Genomic DNA, 16390 nt, shown 5'->3' on the forward strand with positions numbered 1-16390 from the left:
AATCTTTTGATAACATAGATTCCTATTTCTTAATGATATCCCATGATCAAGACAATTGACTGAATCTCGTGAAACCGTTTCATAGAAGTTCATTGATATCTTCTTTTTATGAAACAAATCGACTTCGATTCTTGAATAATCCACATCACTTCTGCTACTATTGTAACAAAAGATTTCATTTTTATGTGGAAAAAGCCCATATCAATAATGATGATTTTATGTATGAACAATTCCTCAATATATTGTTCATTCGTAACAAAATATTTTCTTTGTGCGGCGGTTAAAAAAAAACATTTTTTGTGGGGAATCTCACAAATATGAAAATTGTCCAACTTTGTTGTAACACTTCAAGAAGTGGCCACTTCCTCAAGTACATTTTAGTCATTCCATGTTTTTCAACAAATGTGGAATATTTAACTCAAGCTTCACAAGCTAGTTTTATTCTTTTTTTATTAGTACAATAGTTTGGAGTGATGGTTAAAACTTCTTCAATCTTATATGACATGGGTTCAAACTCTTTTTTTTTTGGATAAATATAAAAAATTTATACATGAACTTTGAATCAATATACAATTTGATAAATGATCTTTTGTTTTTTGCAATTATATACATTAAATTTTGATTTTGGTTTAATTATACAAAATTAAATAAATGAATACATCAACTTTTTATATTATACAAGGATAATTATTTGTATATATAATATGTAAATGTAAAATGGTGTTATATCGAAAATGATATTAGTTTTTTTTATAAAAGTTGAATGAAATTAAAAATTATATATAAAATTACACAAAATCAAAATTTAGGTATGATATTACACGTTTAACTAAAATTGTTAAAATTCTTGTGTAGTTTTGAATTACTTTTTAATAAGTTTAATACTGCACTTCAACACCTTGGGTTGTAGTGGGCTGAGAACTGAAAGCCCAAAATCTCTAAGAGAAGCAGTCGATGGCCTACCGCTATAGTCCATCACCCATTAACCTAGACACCTTCTCTGCTACATTGTTAAACCCTAACCAAAACTCATTCCCCAGTTCCCAGTTCCCAGTTCTCACTCAATCAGTCTTCGAATTTGTTTAAAAAAAAATGCAATCTCCGCTTAAAAAATGAAGCTAATCTCTGCAACTCTAAGTTTCTTAACCAAAATGCTTGTATCTCTCCGCAATCTCTTACACATCAACCGCAGAATCCCTGCCAGAGTAAGCCACCCTTTTCTTCTCTTTCAAAACCCTCATCTCCTCAGTTTTTCTCCACCCTCCAATAACTCTATTATTTTCTGCCCTTTTGTTTTGTTCACTAGTTTTTGTTTTGTGATCAAGTTCCCATTTGGGACTAAGTCTAATTGTAATACAAACATTTTTTTAGATGATTTCAGTAGGGAATCATTGTGTAGAATCATTCGACAGGACCAATGGAATGACCCAAAGATTGTCAGTTTATTTGGTTCAAGCTTGGCACCCATTTGGGTGTCTAAGATCTTGGTTGGTTTGAAACAGGAACCTCATTTGGCATTGAAATTCTTCAAATTGGCGAAAACCCAGAAAGGGTTTAGCCCTACAAGTGAATCTTATTGTAGATTAGTACACATTTTGTTTTATGGTAGAATGTATTTTGATGCTACTGCTGTTCTTAAGGAATTCGTTTTGTCAAGGCGTGGGGTAGTGTTTCCAGGTTGCGATTTTTTTGATGTTCTTTGGTCTACTAGGAATGTTTGTCCGTATGGTTTTGGGGTGTTTGATGCTTTGTTTAGTGTGTTGGTGGATTTGGGATTACTTGAGGAGGCTAGCCGATGTTTTACGAAAATGAAAAGGTTTAGAGTTTTGCCTAAAGTTCGTTCTTGCAATGCTTTTTTACATAGGATTTGTAAGTCGGGGAGAAGGGACCAATCTCGGAGATTTTTGGAGGAAATGGTTGGGGCTGGCATCGCCCCGTCAGTTTACACTTATAATATAGTGATAGATTGTATGTGCAAAGAAGGGGACTTGGAGACTGCAAGAATGTTATTTAGACAAATGAAAGAGATTGGCCTAACACCGGATGTTGTCACATATAACTCCCTACTTGATGGATATGGAAAGGTAGGATTTTTGGATGAAGTCCTTTTCTATTTTGAAGAGATGAAGAACGTAGGGTGTGAGCCTGATGTAATTACATACAATGCCTTGATAAACTGCTTTTGTAAATTTCAGATGATGCCTCGTGCTTTTGAGTTTTTTCGTGAAATGAGGAATAAGGGGTTGAAACCAAATGTTGTTACTTATAGCACATTTATTGATGCATTTTGCAAGGAAGGGATGATGCAGCAAGGGATTAAATTCTTAGTTGATATGAGGCGGCTTGGTCTTTTACCCAATGAGTACACGTATACTTCTTTAATCGATGCTAATTGTAAAGCTGGTAACCTAACTGAAGCATTGAAGCTGGCTAATGAGATGTTGCAGGCAAATATTGCCTTGAACATTGTTACATATACAACTATAATCGATGGCCTTTGTGAAGCAGGGCGAACGAAGGAAGCAGAGGAAGTTTTTAGGGCAATGCTGAAAGCTGGTTTAACTCCTAATGTGCAAACTTATACTGCCCTTACTCATGGCTATATGAAAGTTAAGAAGATGGAGCATGCATTGAATCTTTTGAAAGAAATGAAGGAGAAAAGCATTAAACCTGACCTTTTGTTGCATGGAACTATCATCTGGGGACTATGCAACGATGATAAAATAGAAGAAACTAAATTTGTCACCGATGAAATGAAGGCATCTGGACTGAGTCTGAATCCAGTCATATATACTACAATCATGGATTCTTATTTTAAGGCGGGGAAAACCATTGAGGCACTGAATCTGCTAGAAGAAATGTGGGACCTGGGAATTGAAGTTACAGTTGTGACTTTTTGTGTTTTGGTTGATGGTTTGTGCAAAAATGGATTGGTTCTAGAGGCAATTAATTATTTCAATAGAATGCCAGATTTCAATTTACAACCTAATGTTGCAGTTTATACAGTATTGATTGATGGCCTCTGTAAAAATAATTTCATTGAAGCAGCCAAAAGCATGTATGATGAAATGCTAAGTAAAAATTTGGTTCTGGATACAACTGCTTACACTGCTTTAATAGATGGCAATCTGAAGCACGGGAATTTTAAGGAAGCTTTGAATCTGCGGGACAGAATGATTGAAATGGGCATGGAGCTTGATTTGTCGGCTTACACTTCCCTGGTTTCAGGGTTTTGCCGATGTGGCCAGTTAGAGAAAGCAAGAGAATTTCTGGATGAGATGATAAGCAAGCGTATTCTCCCTGATGAAATTCTTTGCATTGGTGTATTAAGGAAGTACTATGAGCTCGGACATGTTACTGAAGCCATTGAGTTGCAAAATGAAATGGCTAAGATGGGTTTAATTACTAGTCCTGTCCATCTTGCTGTTCCGAGTGTACAAACTTAAAGTCTAATTGTTTGGTCCTCTTGTTCAAGCTGTGTACAAAACATGAACTGGAGGACTGGGGTGTACCATAAAATAGAATAAGAAACTGTGGGCAATCCTGGTCGTGAGAATGCAAACATGTTTGAGCAGAATCGTTGATAACAAATCCTTACTGTGTCGTTTCTTAGTGATGCAAAACTGTGGGCAGAAGATGTTTTGTTTTGGAGCCAAATAAGCTTTTGGTGCACTGTGCATAGATCGTATGTTCCATCCCTTGATGCTGACTGGTGAGTTATGGTCACAACTGATAACTTTAGTTTCTTCAATGTGTAGAAACAGTGGGAATAGTGTATCTTATTGATGCATAGTTTTTATAGGATGAGACTACAGTATAAGACGTCTTAGTAATAGAACTGATAAAATTAGATTTGGTTTTCCAATACTCTTCGTATTTGCTTTTGATTTCTTATATTATCATGAAATATTGAAAGTGATAGGGTTTATCCTTAATTGGACGTTTTAAAGGTTGTGTTCACGGTACTGGAATGTTAGAACATCTAAACATTTCCGGGAATTAGAAAAGCCTATGTTATTCAGACTCTGATGAGTGTTGGATACGGGTATGCGTCTAAAATGGGTATGCTCAACCTTTTTCTAAGTTTTCTGTGCATTTGGAGGGTCTTTGTAGTGTCCTATTTTCATACCCATGTCTGAATATGCATCCAAAAAAGAAAATGAAGACCCAGAATAATATAGAAAACAGCTAACGACAAGTTGTTGCTTGACAATATATCCTCTCCCGGTCATTTGAATGATTGATCTTGATATATGTACTTATGGCAGTTTATGGTTCAGGCTTCAGAAGTTGTTTTGCACCAACAAACTGTCGTAGTTATTGAATATCTCTGATTTTTTTTTTCACGTCAGCAACATATTTATGTGCCAAAGCTCTCCACTAGGGATAGTTCTTCAACATCAAACCTGTAGGCATTGATAAACTACTCAGCACTACCCAATAGATCTGAATGCTAACTACCGATTTCTTAGCACTGTTAGATTTCCTATGTGTCAATTCAATAATGTTTCCTTTTCCCCTAGTAGTTTTGACACCTGATGGCTGCTATGGAAGTTATACAAGTTCAGTTGAGAAGTAGGTTTGAGGAACTGATTCTTTGTATGATTTTGTTGAGTGTTGACGACCATGCTTCTTTAGGTGATAGCATCTTTGCACTGACAAATACCAAATTTTTATTCAACTGAATTACAGTCAGCATATACAATTAAGTCCATGGTTACAATATCAAGACTCTTGTGGAGAGCTCATAGTCTGAGTTTACATCTATGCCACAAACATTTTTCCAAAAATACATTGTATCTTATGAATTTTAAGTAATTTGGGTAGGGTTTGGTGTATAAGAATCCAGATGCCTCTTTTATCATCAATTTAAGACTTCCTTTTTTTGTTCACTAGCTTTCTTGTCAGGGTTGCTTTTCAGTTGACCTGTATCGTGCTAGCTTCAATGGCTTTCATTTTTTTAATACACTTATCATTTAGGTAAAGCAAAGCTGCATTCCTCAATCCGCATACTTGTACTCTTGACTGTCGGTGCAGATAAAAAGGTTTACAGCAGATGATACTGTTCTCTTCAGGTAAGTTTTTAGTATTATATATTTTTCTCTTTATTTTATGTGGGAAAACTAGTGCCATAAAAACTGTGAAATTGGTTTCTTTTTTCCGTTTCCAATTCCGTATTTAATGATGAATCATTATTTCGGTTATATGTTTATGGATGCATATTTTTATGTTTAATTACTTCGGTTTAGATATCTAGGATTATTGATGTGTTATAGTTAATGCAATTATTGAGCTTGTGTAAACTGACAAGGAAGGCTATGTTTGACCTGCAAACACAGAGATCAAATGGAGATTCGAATTTGATTTCTGGGACTACAATGTCAAACTCTATGGAGGAGAATGTTAAATGTCTTCTCCAGTTGTGGGTTTGATGGGTATAAGACTAATGTATATTGTGTTGGAGGCAGTAGATCTGGGTGATGCTATAAGCATGACAAGGTTTGTGTGCATCAGAGACAACAGCGATAGCGAAGCAACAGTGGTTTGTTTTCTGGGCCCTTCTGCACCACATTGAGGAGATCAGGTAGGCGTTGGAGTTTGAATTATTGAACGAGCCAATGAAGGTCAGGGATCTCTGTATGGAATCGGAAGAAACATTATCTGTTTGGGAAGCTGGGACAGTGTTAATCTACTATGCCTGATTGATCTGCAGTTGTAGTAGGCTTGACAAGTATAAAACAGACATATATCGTGTTGGCATTGGCATATGTCCAGCACCGAAAGCTCCGGGTAAATGCCAGGATTATGTGCATCGAGTGATATCGAAGCATAAAGCCGGACAGGCAATGAGGTTGGATTTATGGGGCTTACTTCTATGATCCTTTGAGGAGTCGGACAATGAACGGGTAAACTATAAAAATAATTACTTTTGTTTGCTTTAGATTACAATTTAGTCGCTTATGTTTGAAATGTTACGTTTTAGTTGCTGATGTTATCGTTTTGTTATGAAGTGGTCACTCTATCATTAAACTCCATTACTTCCTTAACAGCAGTTCTACGTTGCAATTTAAATGGGTTTTAAATGCCAACTTGGATGTTCAATTGTTAGTATAAAAATAAGTTTTTAATTAAATAAATTTTATTTGGATTGCCATGTAGGATATTCAAATTAGTATTTAAAATCCATTTGAACTGTCGTGTAGGATTGCCGTTACGTAGGTAACGAAGTTTAATGGTAGTGTGACCACTTCGTAACAAAACGATAATGCAAGTGACTAAAACGTAGTATTTCGAACGTAAGTAACTAAAACTTAATATTTTAAACATAAGTGACTAAAATGTAATCTGATGCAAACAAAAGTGATTATTTTTATAGTTTACCCGACAATGAACATGCTCGACCACCTAACTTATTACAGAAGTCTGAAATAGTTTGCAGAATTATGAATCATTCATGTAAAAACTAGTTTTAAAGTTGCAAGCATTTCAGTGATTCGGAGCTTTAGTTTTCGAACATAATAATACTCTTTTTAGTACAGATCACACTTGAGCATAGACTACGATGTTTCAGTTAATTTCATTTTATGACGATATCTTATTTTCTTTGAAATATATTTTTTATAATAATAATTTTTTTTAACTCAAGGATTCAGCTAATAGCTGCACTAATTTAATAAAGAATTTATATAAAATACAAATAAATCTTAATTATAATAACAAATGTTAAAATATATCATAAGTTTCTTTTTATTTTTATTTTTTGTAAATTTGGAATTGAGTTTTTGTATTTTTAGAAATTTAATCTATTTGCTTTTCAACTTTTAAAATTTAGATTTAATTGTTAAAAGTTAAAATTATTTTATTAAATTTAGGTTTATGACTATTGAGTGAGTTTTTTTTCATATAATGATTTTTTTATTCTCAAATTTTATAAAAAAAAGTCATGGATTGCTACATCGATAACATGTTAATATTTAATTAATTTTTTAAAATTTAAAAATATTAATTTTTATACTTTTAAATAATGTTAATGATTTCTAAATTTTAAAAACAATTTTTATAATTCTTTTTAGATTTTTTTTAAATTAAAGAAAATAATTACATTTTTACATGTCATTCAGGTCAACAAAATTAAAAGGAATGTGATTTGACAAAAAAATAAATTTTTTAAGTAAAATTGCAAGAGGTAAATAAATTATTATGTTTTTTAATTTAAAAATACCATACTAATAAAATTAACCAAAATAATTGGATCGAAATTTAAAATAAAAAATAAAAAATAAAAAAGGAAATTACAGTGATATATATTAAGCAATGACAAATTATGCAATGAATAAATTAAGTCAGTGATATTTTGGATTAGTAAACATAAACAATCCAGTAAATAAATAAAGATGACCGCTTAAACTTCTGTTTACTTTCACTTGTGTTTAAGAAGTTAAATCCTCTAGACTCATATGCGCTAGAATTTAAAGGAAAAACCAAAAATGAAGCGCGTTTTGGACGAAAGTTCAGACGATGGATTGGAAAATCATTCTTTCAAGCCTTCCCGGGTTTCAAAGAAAAGCCCTAACCCTCCTCCAATCAAATCTTTCTCTTTCTATTCCCAATCTCACACTAATTATTCCGGCCAAAGCAGCGACGATTGCGTCGAAATCCAACAGTTGGAGGACGACGGGGTCTCCAACTTGGAAGACGACGATGTTGAAGCCGAGGATGTCGCCCGGCCTGTCAACCGTGTCCGTCGATTCGTGGTTGACGACGACGAGGAAGACAATGAAAATGCTTGCTCTGATGAGGTGTTTGATGTTGAGTCAAGTGAAGAAATGGAGGAACTGCAAGAGGATGACGTGGTAGGGAAGGCGTTGCAAAAGTGTGCGAAAATATCGACTGAGCTTCGGAAGGAGCTTTACGGGAGTTCTGCTGCTTCTTGTGAACGATACGCCGAAGTAGAAGCTTCTTCCGTGAGAATCGTTACGCAGGTATATTTTATTGAAAAGAAGTTGAAAGCATCTTATTTTTTTTTGTTTGGTTACTGAGAAAATTGAGGCAGCGAAGGCCGTGATCACTCGAACTTTTTGTCTATATCTATATATATTTATTTAGAAAAGAGCTCTATGAAATTGCAAAAGTTTGCATTAAGTTCAGATCGACTTAATTAGGTGAATGCATGTCATTATGCTTTATGTTTAAGCTGTAGTTTGATGGAAATCACCACAATAGTTGCAAATTGGTATTGCTTGAAATTTCGTTTTGACATCATTTTTGTGGAGACGATTGTTTTGAGATACTACATGGCTGAAATCGGGGAATGTATGAATGCAATATCTGTTCAACATTACCTTTTGGTTTTCAGATAGGCTTGTTTCTAAATTGGCTTATGTCTTACTCTTGCAGAATGATGTTGATGTTGCATGTGGGGCTGCGGATTCTGGTTTTCAGCCAGTTCTCTAGCCATATCAACTAGTTGGTGTAAACTTTCTTCTTCTGTTGCATCGAAAGGGTATTGGAGGAGGTACTTGTTTTGATCTTTGGACACCAGTTCTGTTATGCCTGGGCTTTATATTTCTAGGTTTTTCTGTTATTGATGTGGTTCCTAAATAATAATTTGTATTTGTTGCTGAGATTTGATAAATTCTTGAGCACATTCCTATATCTAATAGAATTAAGCTGAGAAGTAAGAACAAACGGTTTCTGTAAAACCTAAATGCTCATTCTTAGATGTCTGTATTGGCCTAGATTCTCATGTATAGTTGGAGATCTTTAATTTTTATTGGGTGACTAAAATTTAAGATGAAGAAACAGAACATGAAATTCAGAACTATGGGTGGTGTTGTCAAAACTTGTGTTGCATGATAACTGCATCAACCTTCATCATCTGTCACTTTCTTGGAATGTGTCTATAACTTTGGTTGGGAAGGGGGGAGAAGGAAATGATAAGAAACTTGAGTAATAATGGCTTTCTAGAATAGATAATATTTAGGTTTTATACTCTTAATTTTCAGGGAATGATATTGAATTTTTGTTCAGTTTAAGAAAGCCACGAAAGAGATCTTTCAGATTCATGATTGTTTCAATAAGTTTCCAATTTGAAAAGAAAAAGAACGTGACAAGAATTTGGCAGGGTTGGGGGTCCTATTGCTGCATTTGATTTTGAATAAACCAAACAGGGAATGGTTGTTTCTTTTGCTTTCTTTTTTCATATACTGATGTTAATTGTAAAGTAATCTGGCCTTCCAGTTTTTTACTGGCTAATAAGTGTGGTACACAATCATCAATACTTATTGCTATTAGTCTGTTGCAACCTATATATTAGATGCTGATGCTTCTTTGTCTAGATTTTTTTCACTGTTTTGGATGCTGATTGTCTGGTTTTTGTTGACTTGATCCAATTCTTTTCTTATTTGAAAATCGTCCCTCTTCCAAATAATTTATTATTATTACTCGCTTGTCAAATTCATGCCCAAGTCAATTGATGCTGCAATTTGGGGCAGTCGTGTTAATAAGATATATATGCACGAAAAGATTTGTCCCTAGACTTATAATTTTAGGCTCCAAGTACATATTTGTCTATGTTTTAGGTAATTGGTATGGTTTGGAAGGGCTAACAACTTTTTATACATGTGCAGCTATATTGGCAGATGAGATGGGTCTTGGGAAAACCATTCAGGTACCAGAAGACTAATTTGTTTTGCCAGATAAATCTTGTCTACATTTCATTTTATCAGGCTAAATTGCTTTCCTCTACAGGCTATTACATATTTAACTTTGCTGAAACATCTGAAAAATGATCCTGGTCCTCATTTGATAGTTTGTCCTGCCTCAGTTTTAGAAAACTGGGAAAGAGAACTTAAGAAGTGGTGCCCAACCTTTTCTGTACTTCAGTATCATGGTGCTGGCAGAGCAGCTTACTCGAAAGAGTTGAGCTCTTTGTCCAAAGCTGGATTACCACCTCCATTTAATGTCCTCCTTGTGTGCTATTCACTTCTTGAAAGACACAGGTATGCTTTTTGTTATCTGGGTTTGTGTTCTATTCTGTTTGTTTGTCTACATGAGTGTGTACATGTGTGTATTTGGTTTTTATTAGTGGTTTCTATAGTGTGCAGCAGAAGGATGATCGTAAAATTCTGAAACGTTGGCATTGGAGCTGTGTGCTAATGGACGAGGCCCATGCTTTAAAGGATAAGAACAGCTATAGGTGGAAAAACCTAATGTCAGTTGCTCGAAATGCAAAACAGCGTCTTATGCTAACAGGCACACCACTGCAAAATGATTTACACGTACTATTACCTTCTCCTCTGTCCTAAAGTAATTCTAGAACCAGAAGTAATTTAAGTAAATAATGGTTATTGAGCATTGTGGTGGTATGGTTCAGTGAGTCATATGGTTCACATTATTGAGAAAAGTTCTGTTATGCTGAAGCATAGAATTTCATCCATTAAAAACTATTTCTCAAAGAGAACCAAAATTTAGTATGGGAAAAATGAAGCAATTCTTTTCAATGTAGACTGTATTATGACAGCAATATTTCAACTCAATGAATCATGCTTTGAATTTCTAGTTTAGATAAAAATGTCTTTTGTTCCTTAGTCTTTCATATATTTTCTTTGCTGTCAATGGAATCCCATTTTGGTAAGAAATACCTTTCCTGTTATCATGAAACCTTCTGATAAGATTTTTCTTTTGTCTGAATAAAATGCTGCTGGTATTAGAAAATATGTTTTCTAAATATGCTTCTGAGTATTGTACATGTTATTTTGTTGCTGCTGAGTGGATAGCTTTTTGTTGCAGGAGCTGTGGTCGTTGCTAGAGTTCATGATGCCTGATCTTTTCGCCACTGAGGATGTAGACTTGAAGAAGCTACTAAATGCAGAAGATAGGGAGTTGGTTGGTCGTATGAAGTCCATTCTGGGACCATTCATCTTGAGGCGTCTGAAATCTGATGTCATGCAGCAACTCGTCCCAAAGATCCAACGGGTAGATGCTTTCTTACTCTTAGGTTTTGGTTAGATATTGTGTATACTTTATTGAGGGACTTTAATTTGAAAATTCTTCTGTAGCGGTAACTGTTTCAATATTCTAGTGTAGCTAAGTATCCCTTTTGCAGGTTGAGCATGTAATTATGGAGAAGCAACAAGAAGATGCATATAGGGAAGCCATAGAGGAGTATCGTACAATCTCACGAGCACGGATAGCTAAGCTTTCAGAATCTGATATGAATAATATTGTTGGAATTCTTCCTCAACGTCAGATCTCAAACTATTTTGTTCAGTTTAGAAAGGTGCTTCATTATATTCCTTATCTTTCCCTTGCCATGTATTTAATTTCAAAAGGGTCTCTGGTGCTTAAACCTAATATCTTTGCTTTAAACTTCTCTAGATTGCAAATCATCCATTATTAGTGAGGCGAATTTATAATGATGAGGACGTTGTTTGCTTTGCTAGAAGGTTACATTCAATGGGTGTTTTTGAATGTACCTTGGACAGAGTAATTGAGGAACTAAAGAATTACAATGACTTCTCTATTAATCGGGTAATTCTTTTGATTAAGAAATTTCCTTTTCCCTTTTCAAGACTTGAGGCTTGCGGTGATTACTGTTTGTTTTAAGTATATTTATTCTTTATTCTGTTTGTTTCTTAGTTCCTCTTTCAAGAAACGAGAGTCATTCAATATATTTGAAGTAGTTTATAGAATAGGAAATTTAAATTATTTGTGAAGGTTGAAAAAGAAGATAGATCAGAGTTAACAAGGAAGACTTTTAAGTACTGGAAAAGGATGAGAATATCTTTGAGTATCAGGGTTGCAGGTTGGTTGGTAGTTTCTCTTCATTTTATCAGCATGTTCCCTAAATTTTCCACTCAATATGAAGACCTGTAGTTTAGTTCTCTTTCTGCAATAGTTCCCTTAGTAGTGAACCTATTTTAAGTTGTTTTGTAGTATAAAAACAGTTGCAGACTGATTCAACCTAAAAGCTTAAATTCTGAGGTGAGTGATTGAAACTGGTTTTCAACACCAATATGTTCTGAGCCCATAATTGACTTTTATGTCGAAACTGAGATGAGGGAACTCAAGATTTGAATAATATTTTAGTCAACCTAAATTGCTATGTGAGTGATCAAGGATGTGATTTTAATTACTGACAACTTCAATGATAATGTAGGCTATTTTTTTTTGTCATATATGTTCTTGGGTGTCCATAGGCCAGGCTGTGGTCCAAAATTTTTCTTTTAAGTTCTTTACCCAAGCCTAGTCGGTGGTCAGCCACTAAGGAAAAAAAAGTTACATATTTTTATAGTTAATTTTTAATAATTTTATTGTTAAATACTAATTTGAGCTGGTCCAAATTTGTAAAAACCTTGTCCAAGGTCTGGCCTGTATAGGCCATATGACTGGATTGACTTTTGGGTCAGTCTTAGTGGTTTTGCTCCAAGTTCATTTTAGATTTATCTGGTCTTCCAGTTTGGGTCCTCTTTTCTCCTTTGAGGCTTGAGGTTAAAGCATATTAGGTCATTATGATGTGGAATGGATCCATCACCATCAGTCAACCATAAAAGTAGGTTGATGGATGCTTCCTTGTGGTGTTCACCGTCCATATAATATTTAGCATACTGATACCTACATAATTTTCAAAGATCGAATGTAGTTTCAATTACGACATTTAAACAACCTAATGAAAACGAAATACAGACCTATTTGCAGAGCTTTATTTTGGATGGCATGTTTTGTTACAGTTTCTATGAAGTACTGGTTAGAATTGATGTTATATTTATTTCAGTTCTAAGCAGACCTAATGAATACAATAAACTACGAATTTATCACTTATTGATCACTTTATCCAAATGCTATTAATCCACAAATTTACTTGTTTTAGACCTCAATGTTCAAGTGTGATCATTCATATTTAAACTTATCTTTCCAAATAGCTTATTCCATTTCAATCGTGACTAGTGGATCAGAAACTGATGAGTACCTTTTGTGCATACAATTCCCTTTTATTCTTCTTCTCTGCGTAATGACGGCTATAACTGCTAAGTTTATGCTGGTGTCTCTTTTTGCAATTTTAAATCTAATGTGACCAAAATTATAATTTTTTTTATTTTATAGTTTTGGTATTCATATATTTGTTTTAAACATCGTTAATACAGCTTTTAATTCGCTATGGAATTACTGGTGGTAAAGGAGCTCTTTCTGATGAGTATGTTATGCTTTCAGCTAAATGCCAGGTATTGTTTATTCTCTTTCTCTTTCATCCTCCTAACTGTCATGCATCAATTACATTTGCGTGTGATTTATGTTGCTGCAGGCTTTAGCAAAGCTTCTCCCTTCACTCAAGAGAAGTGGGCATCGAGTTCTGATTTTTAGCCAATGGACATCAATGCTTGATATCTTAGAGTGGACTTTAGATGTTATTGGAGTTACATATAAACGGCTTGATGGAAGGTGTTGCTTACATTCTGCTTCACTAGATTTTTCTTTGTCCTCCTTTATGGGATAAAAGTTTTGTTGTTTTCTTTTAAATTGCTGGTTCCAGTTTTCTACTATGAGGCTTAACTAGTGCAGGCATTTTTTACGGGCAGATAAACATGGTGTTCCAGTTTCTTTTTCCTATACATTCTCTAACATTATCTGTGCATTGAATATTTCTTACTTTGAGCAGTACTCAGGTGACTGATAGGCAGACTATAGTTGATGATTTCAATAATGACACTTCAATATTTGCGTGCTTGTTGTCCACGAGAGCTGGAGGGCAGGGTTTGAACTTGACAGGAGCTGATACTGTAATTATCCATGACATGGATTTTAATCCACAGATTGACCGGCAGGCTGAAGATCGTTGCCATCGAATTGGCCAAATTAGGCCAGTTACTATATACAGGTGCTCAGAAATACCCTTCTTTTCCCATTTTTTATTTCTTCTTCTTGGCTCATCAATGCATTGTGAAGTTGTAGATGCAAAATTAACATAGTTTCGTATCATTTGCAGGCTGGTTACTAAAGGTACTGTTGATGAGAATGTTTATGAGATTGCAAAAAGGAAGTTGACTCTGGATGCTGCAGTGCTAGAGTCAGGTATTGATATAGAGAACGAAGGTGACACATCTGAGAAAACGATGGGACAAATACTGACATCACTACTGATGAACTAGAACTAAACTAGTATGTGATAGATTTTTGTTTTCTTTACTTTTGCTTATTCTTTGTACACATAAGACCCATTGTTGTATCAGTTCGTAGATGAAGAGAAAATTGTCTTGATCTATTAGATTTAGGATCATTTGAGGGGAAAATCAACCTTTAAAATTTTTAGGGCATGCCTTACATGGGTATTAATTAGCCAACACCAACATAGAAGAATATTTATGAGAAAATTATTAGCAGGAGAGATGGTGACTTTTCGGTGCCTTTCAGATAGAAGTATCAAAACCCCACCTCCTGAATGGCTCCATCTTCTCCTTAAAGAGAAACTAATTGATTTGTGATCTTACATTTGATATAGTAAAGAGTACCAATATTATTATTATCTTAGAACCCTTTTACTTGGTGGAGGTGGATTTACATCGGTATGAACAAATTTTGGTAGTTGGCAGCTAAGTTATTTTTGGAGGTGATTATTTGATACGGGTATGTGTTTGATAGGCTCAAGTATTTTTTTTCTTTTCTTTTCAAAGTATTATTTCCCTCTTCATGCTCAGAGGATTATATTTTGTGCTCATGTCCAAATGCGTCAAATATAGTTATTGAACATTTGTATTTTAGGAAAAATAAATAACTTGGATAGATACGGAGCATATTAAGAAGAATGAAGAGTACCTTAGAGAAAATAAAGCATCTGAGTAATATAGATTAGTAAATTGGTAAATTTCTGGTAAGCTATGAAGATGCCTCGGAGTTTAGGGAATTTGGATATGCAGATGATATGAACTGTTAATTAGCGTTCTGATGTTTGAATGATGGAAAAGTTTGAGGGCAGGAATATATTTTCACAAGAACGAACACTTCTCTATTGATTGACTCAAACATACCACGTGATAAAATTTCATGCGTAAACTATTTTTAGTTCAAATTGCAAATTCTGCTTTTTTTAAATCTTGTAATTGGCATGTAGTATATGGTAGGCATAAGGTTTGTAATACAAGGCACGAGGGAGGGAATATTTGTGGGATAGGGATGGAGAGCAGCCCCCCCATGTGGAGGGCTGGAGGCGGAGAAAAGATGCAGGGGCCACTCCAGGGTGGGGCGCCCTACAATTACTTCTCGTCTACGGCCTACCCTACCAAATAACAATTGCCATCACCATTGGACCGTACTACCTATCTCTACCGAGGTAATTCATGTCTCCTTTGTTCACATGATATATTTTAAGGTAAATAAAAGATAAAATGTTATTTCTAAGGTACTGTTGATACGAAATGTTAAATACTTTAATAATGATTAAGAAGTCGAGATTCGAAGGTACACATGTTTTTGAATACTAAAATAAAAGAGAAATCCTCTCAAATTTTGGATTAATTTTTAATATTGGATAAGTAACGCCCACCTTCGAAAATTAATGGTAGATATAAAGACATGGTTTTAGGTAAGCAATGGTCCAGAATCTATAAATGGGTTGCATGGAGGAGGTAAAATGAGTGAGTCCATCAATCAATGATACTAAAAGAGGGGGTTTGGGAATGGGAAAAACATGGAAAAATTGTTAGTTGGAATGTAATTTCGCTTAAAATTCCGTTTTAAAGATATTTGTTGCTGCGTCCATCCCCATCTCCTTTTTCTCTCTCTTTCTCTTTCATGTTAAGAGAATCTTTTTACGGCTTTGATGAAAATGATGATTGATGGAGAAAATTTGGCTGCCCGTGACCTCCAACCGTCTCTTTTACTTGCTGTCATTATTTGTAGGTTAAGTGGTTAAAATTTACCCCCCAAAAGAACAGAAAATTCCTGCTTAAAAGTGACACCATGAATCATTTGATTTGTTCAGGTTTGGTTTCTACTTTCCTTTGTGCTTTTAGACTCTGACGGAAGGTCGTTTTGATTTTTAAAAAATACATTAAAAATTAATTGAACTGAAACTGACTTCAGTTTTTTTTTTGACAGAAAACTGACTTCAGTTGATTGGTTTAATAGGTTTTCTATTATATATAAAGAAAAAGGTTGCCTAAAGACTAGATCTTGAGCATGAACATGAAGTCAACCATAAACTTGAAATTAAAAACAAATCTCTTGTTAGTGATTTAGAATAAAAAAATTAAAACACTTCAAAATTAGTATTTTTCAATAATTTATTTTTACATACCTTTGATAATTCAAAATAACAAATAATTTTGATAGATTTTTTTCTATAAAAAAGTGTGGAACATGATATGTAAATAAGTAAAATCTTTTAATTAATTCA

General features: G+C 34.3%; 1 protein-coding gene and 1 pseudogene across 2 annotated transcripts; both read left to right on the forward strand.

The window, feature by feature from the left end:
* Positions 1 to 996: 996 nt before the first annotated feature.
* On the forward strand, positions 997 to 6538 carry LOC107946298 (putative pentatricopeptide repeat-containing protein At2g02150). 2 transcript variants are annotated; one of them, XM_016880558.2, is made up of 4 exons: positions 997 to 2084; positions 2196 to 3712; positions 4981 to 5075; positions 5340 to 6538. In XM_016880558.2, the coding sequence occupies exons 1-2, from the start codon at positions 1113 to 1115 to the stop codon at positions 3444 to 3446; spliced, it is 2223 nt and encodes a 740-aa protein (XP_016736047.2). In that variant the 5' UTR covers positions 997 to 1112; the 3' UTR covers positions 3447 to 3712; positions 4981 to 5075; positions 5340 to 6538. The 2 variants fall into 2 exon arrangements, with proteins under 2 accessions (XP_016736047.2, XP_016736046.2); XM_016880557.2 differs by having other exon boundaries at positions 997 to 3712.
* Positions 6539 to 7439: 901 nt separating this feature from the next.
* Positions 7440 to 14521, forward strand: LOC107946300 (protein CHROMATIN REMODELING 19-like; annotated as a pseudogene).
* The last annotated feature ends 1869 nt before the right edge of the window (positions 14522 to 16390 follow it).

The sequence above is a fragment of the Gossypium hirsutum genome, chromosome D12 (assembly GCF_007990345.1).
Source record: "Gossypium hirsutum isolate 1008001.06 chromosome D12, Gossypium_hirsutum_v2.1, whole genome shotgun sequence".
NCBI lineage: Eukaryota > Viridiplantae > Streptophyta > Magnoliopsida > Malvales > Malvaceae > Gossypium > Gossypium hirsutum.

Bases quoted from the DNA above. Each gene is read 5' to 3' on its own strand.
- LOC107946298 (XM_016880557.2), top strand. From the start codon at position 1,113: ATGAAGCTAATCTCTGCAACTCTAAGTTTCTTAACCAAAATGCTTGTA.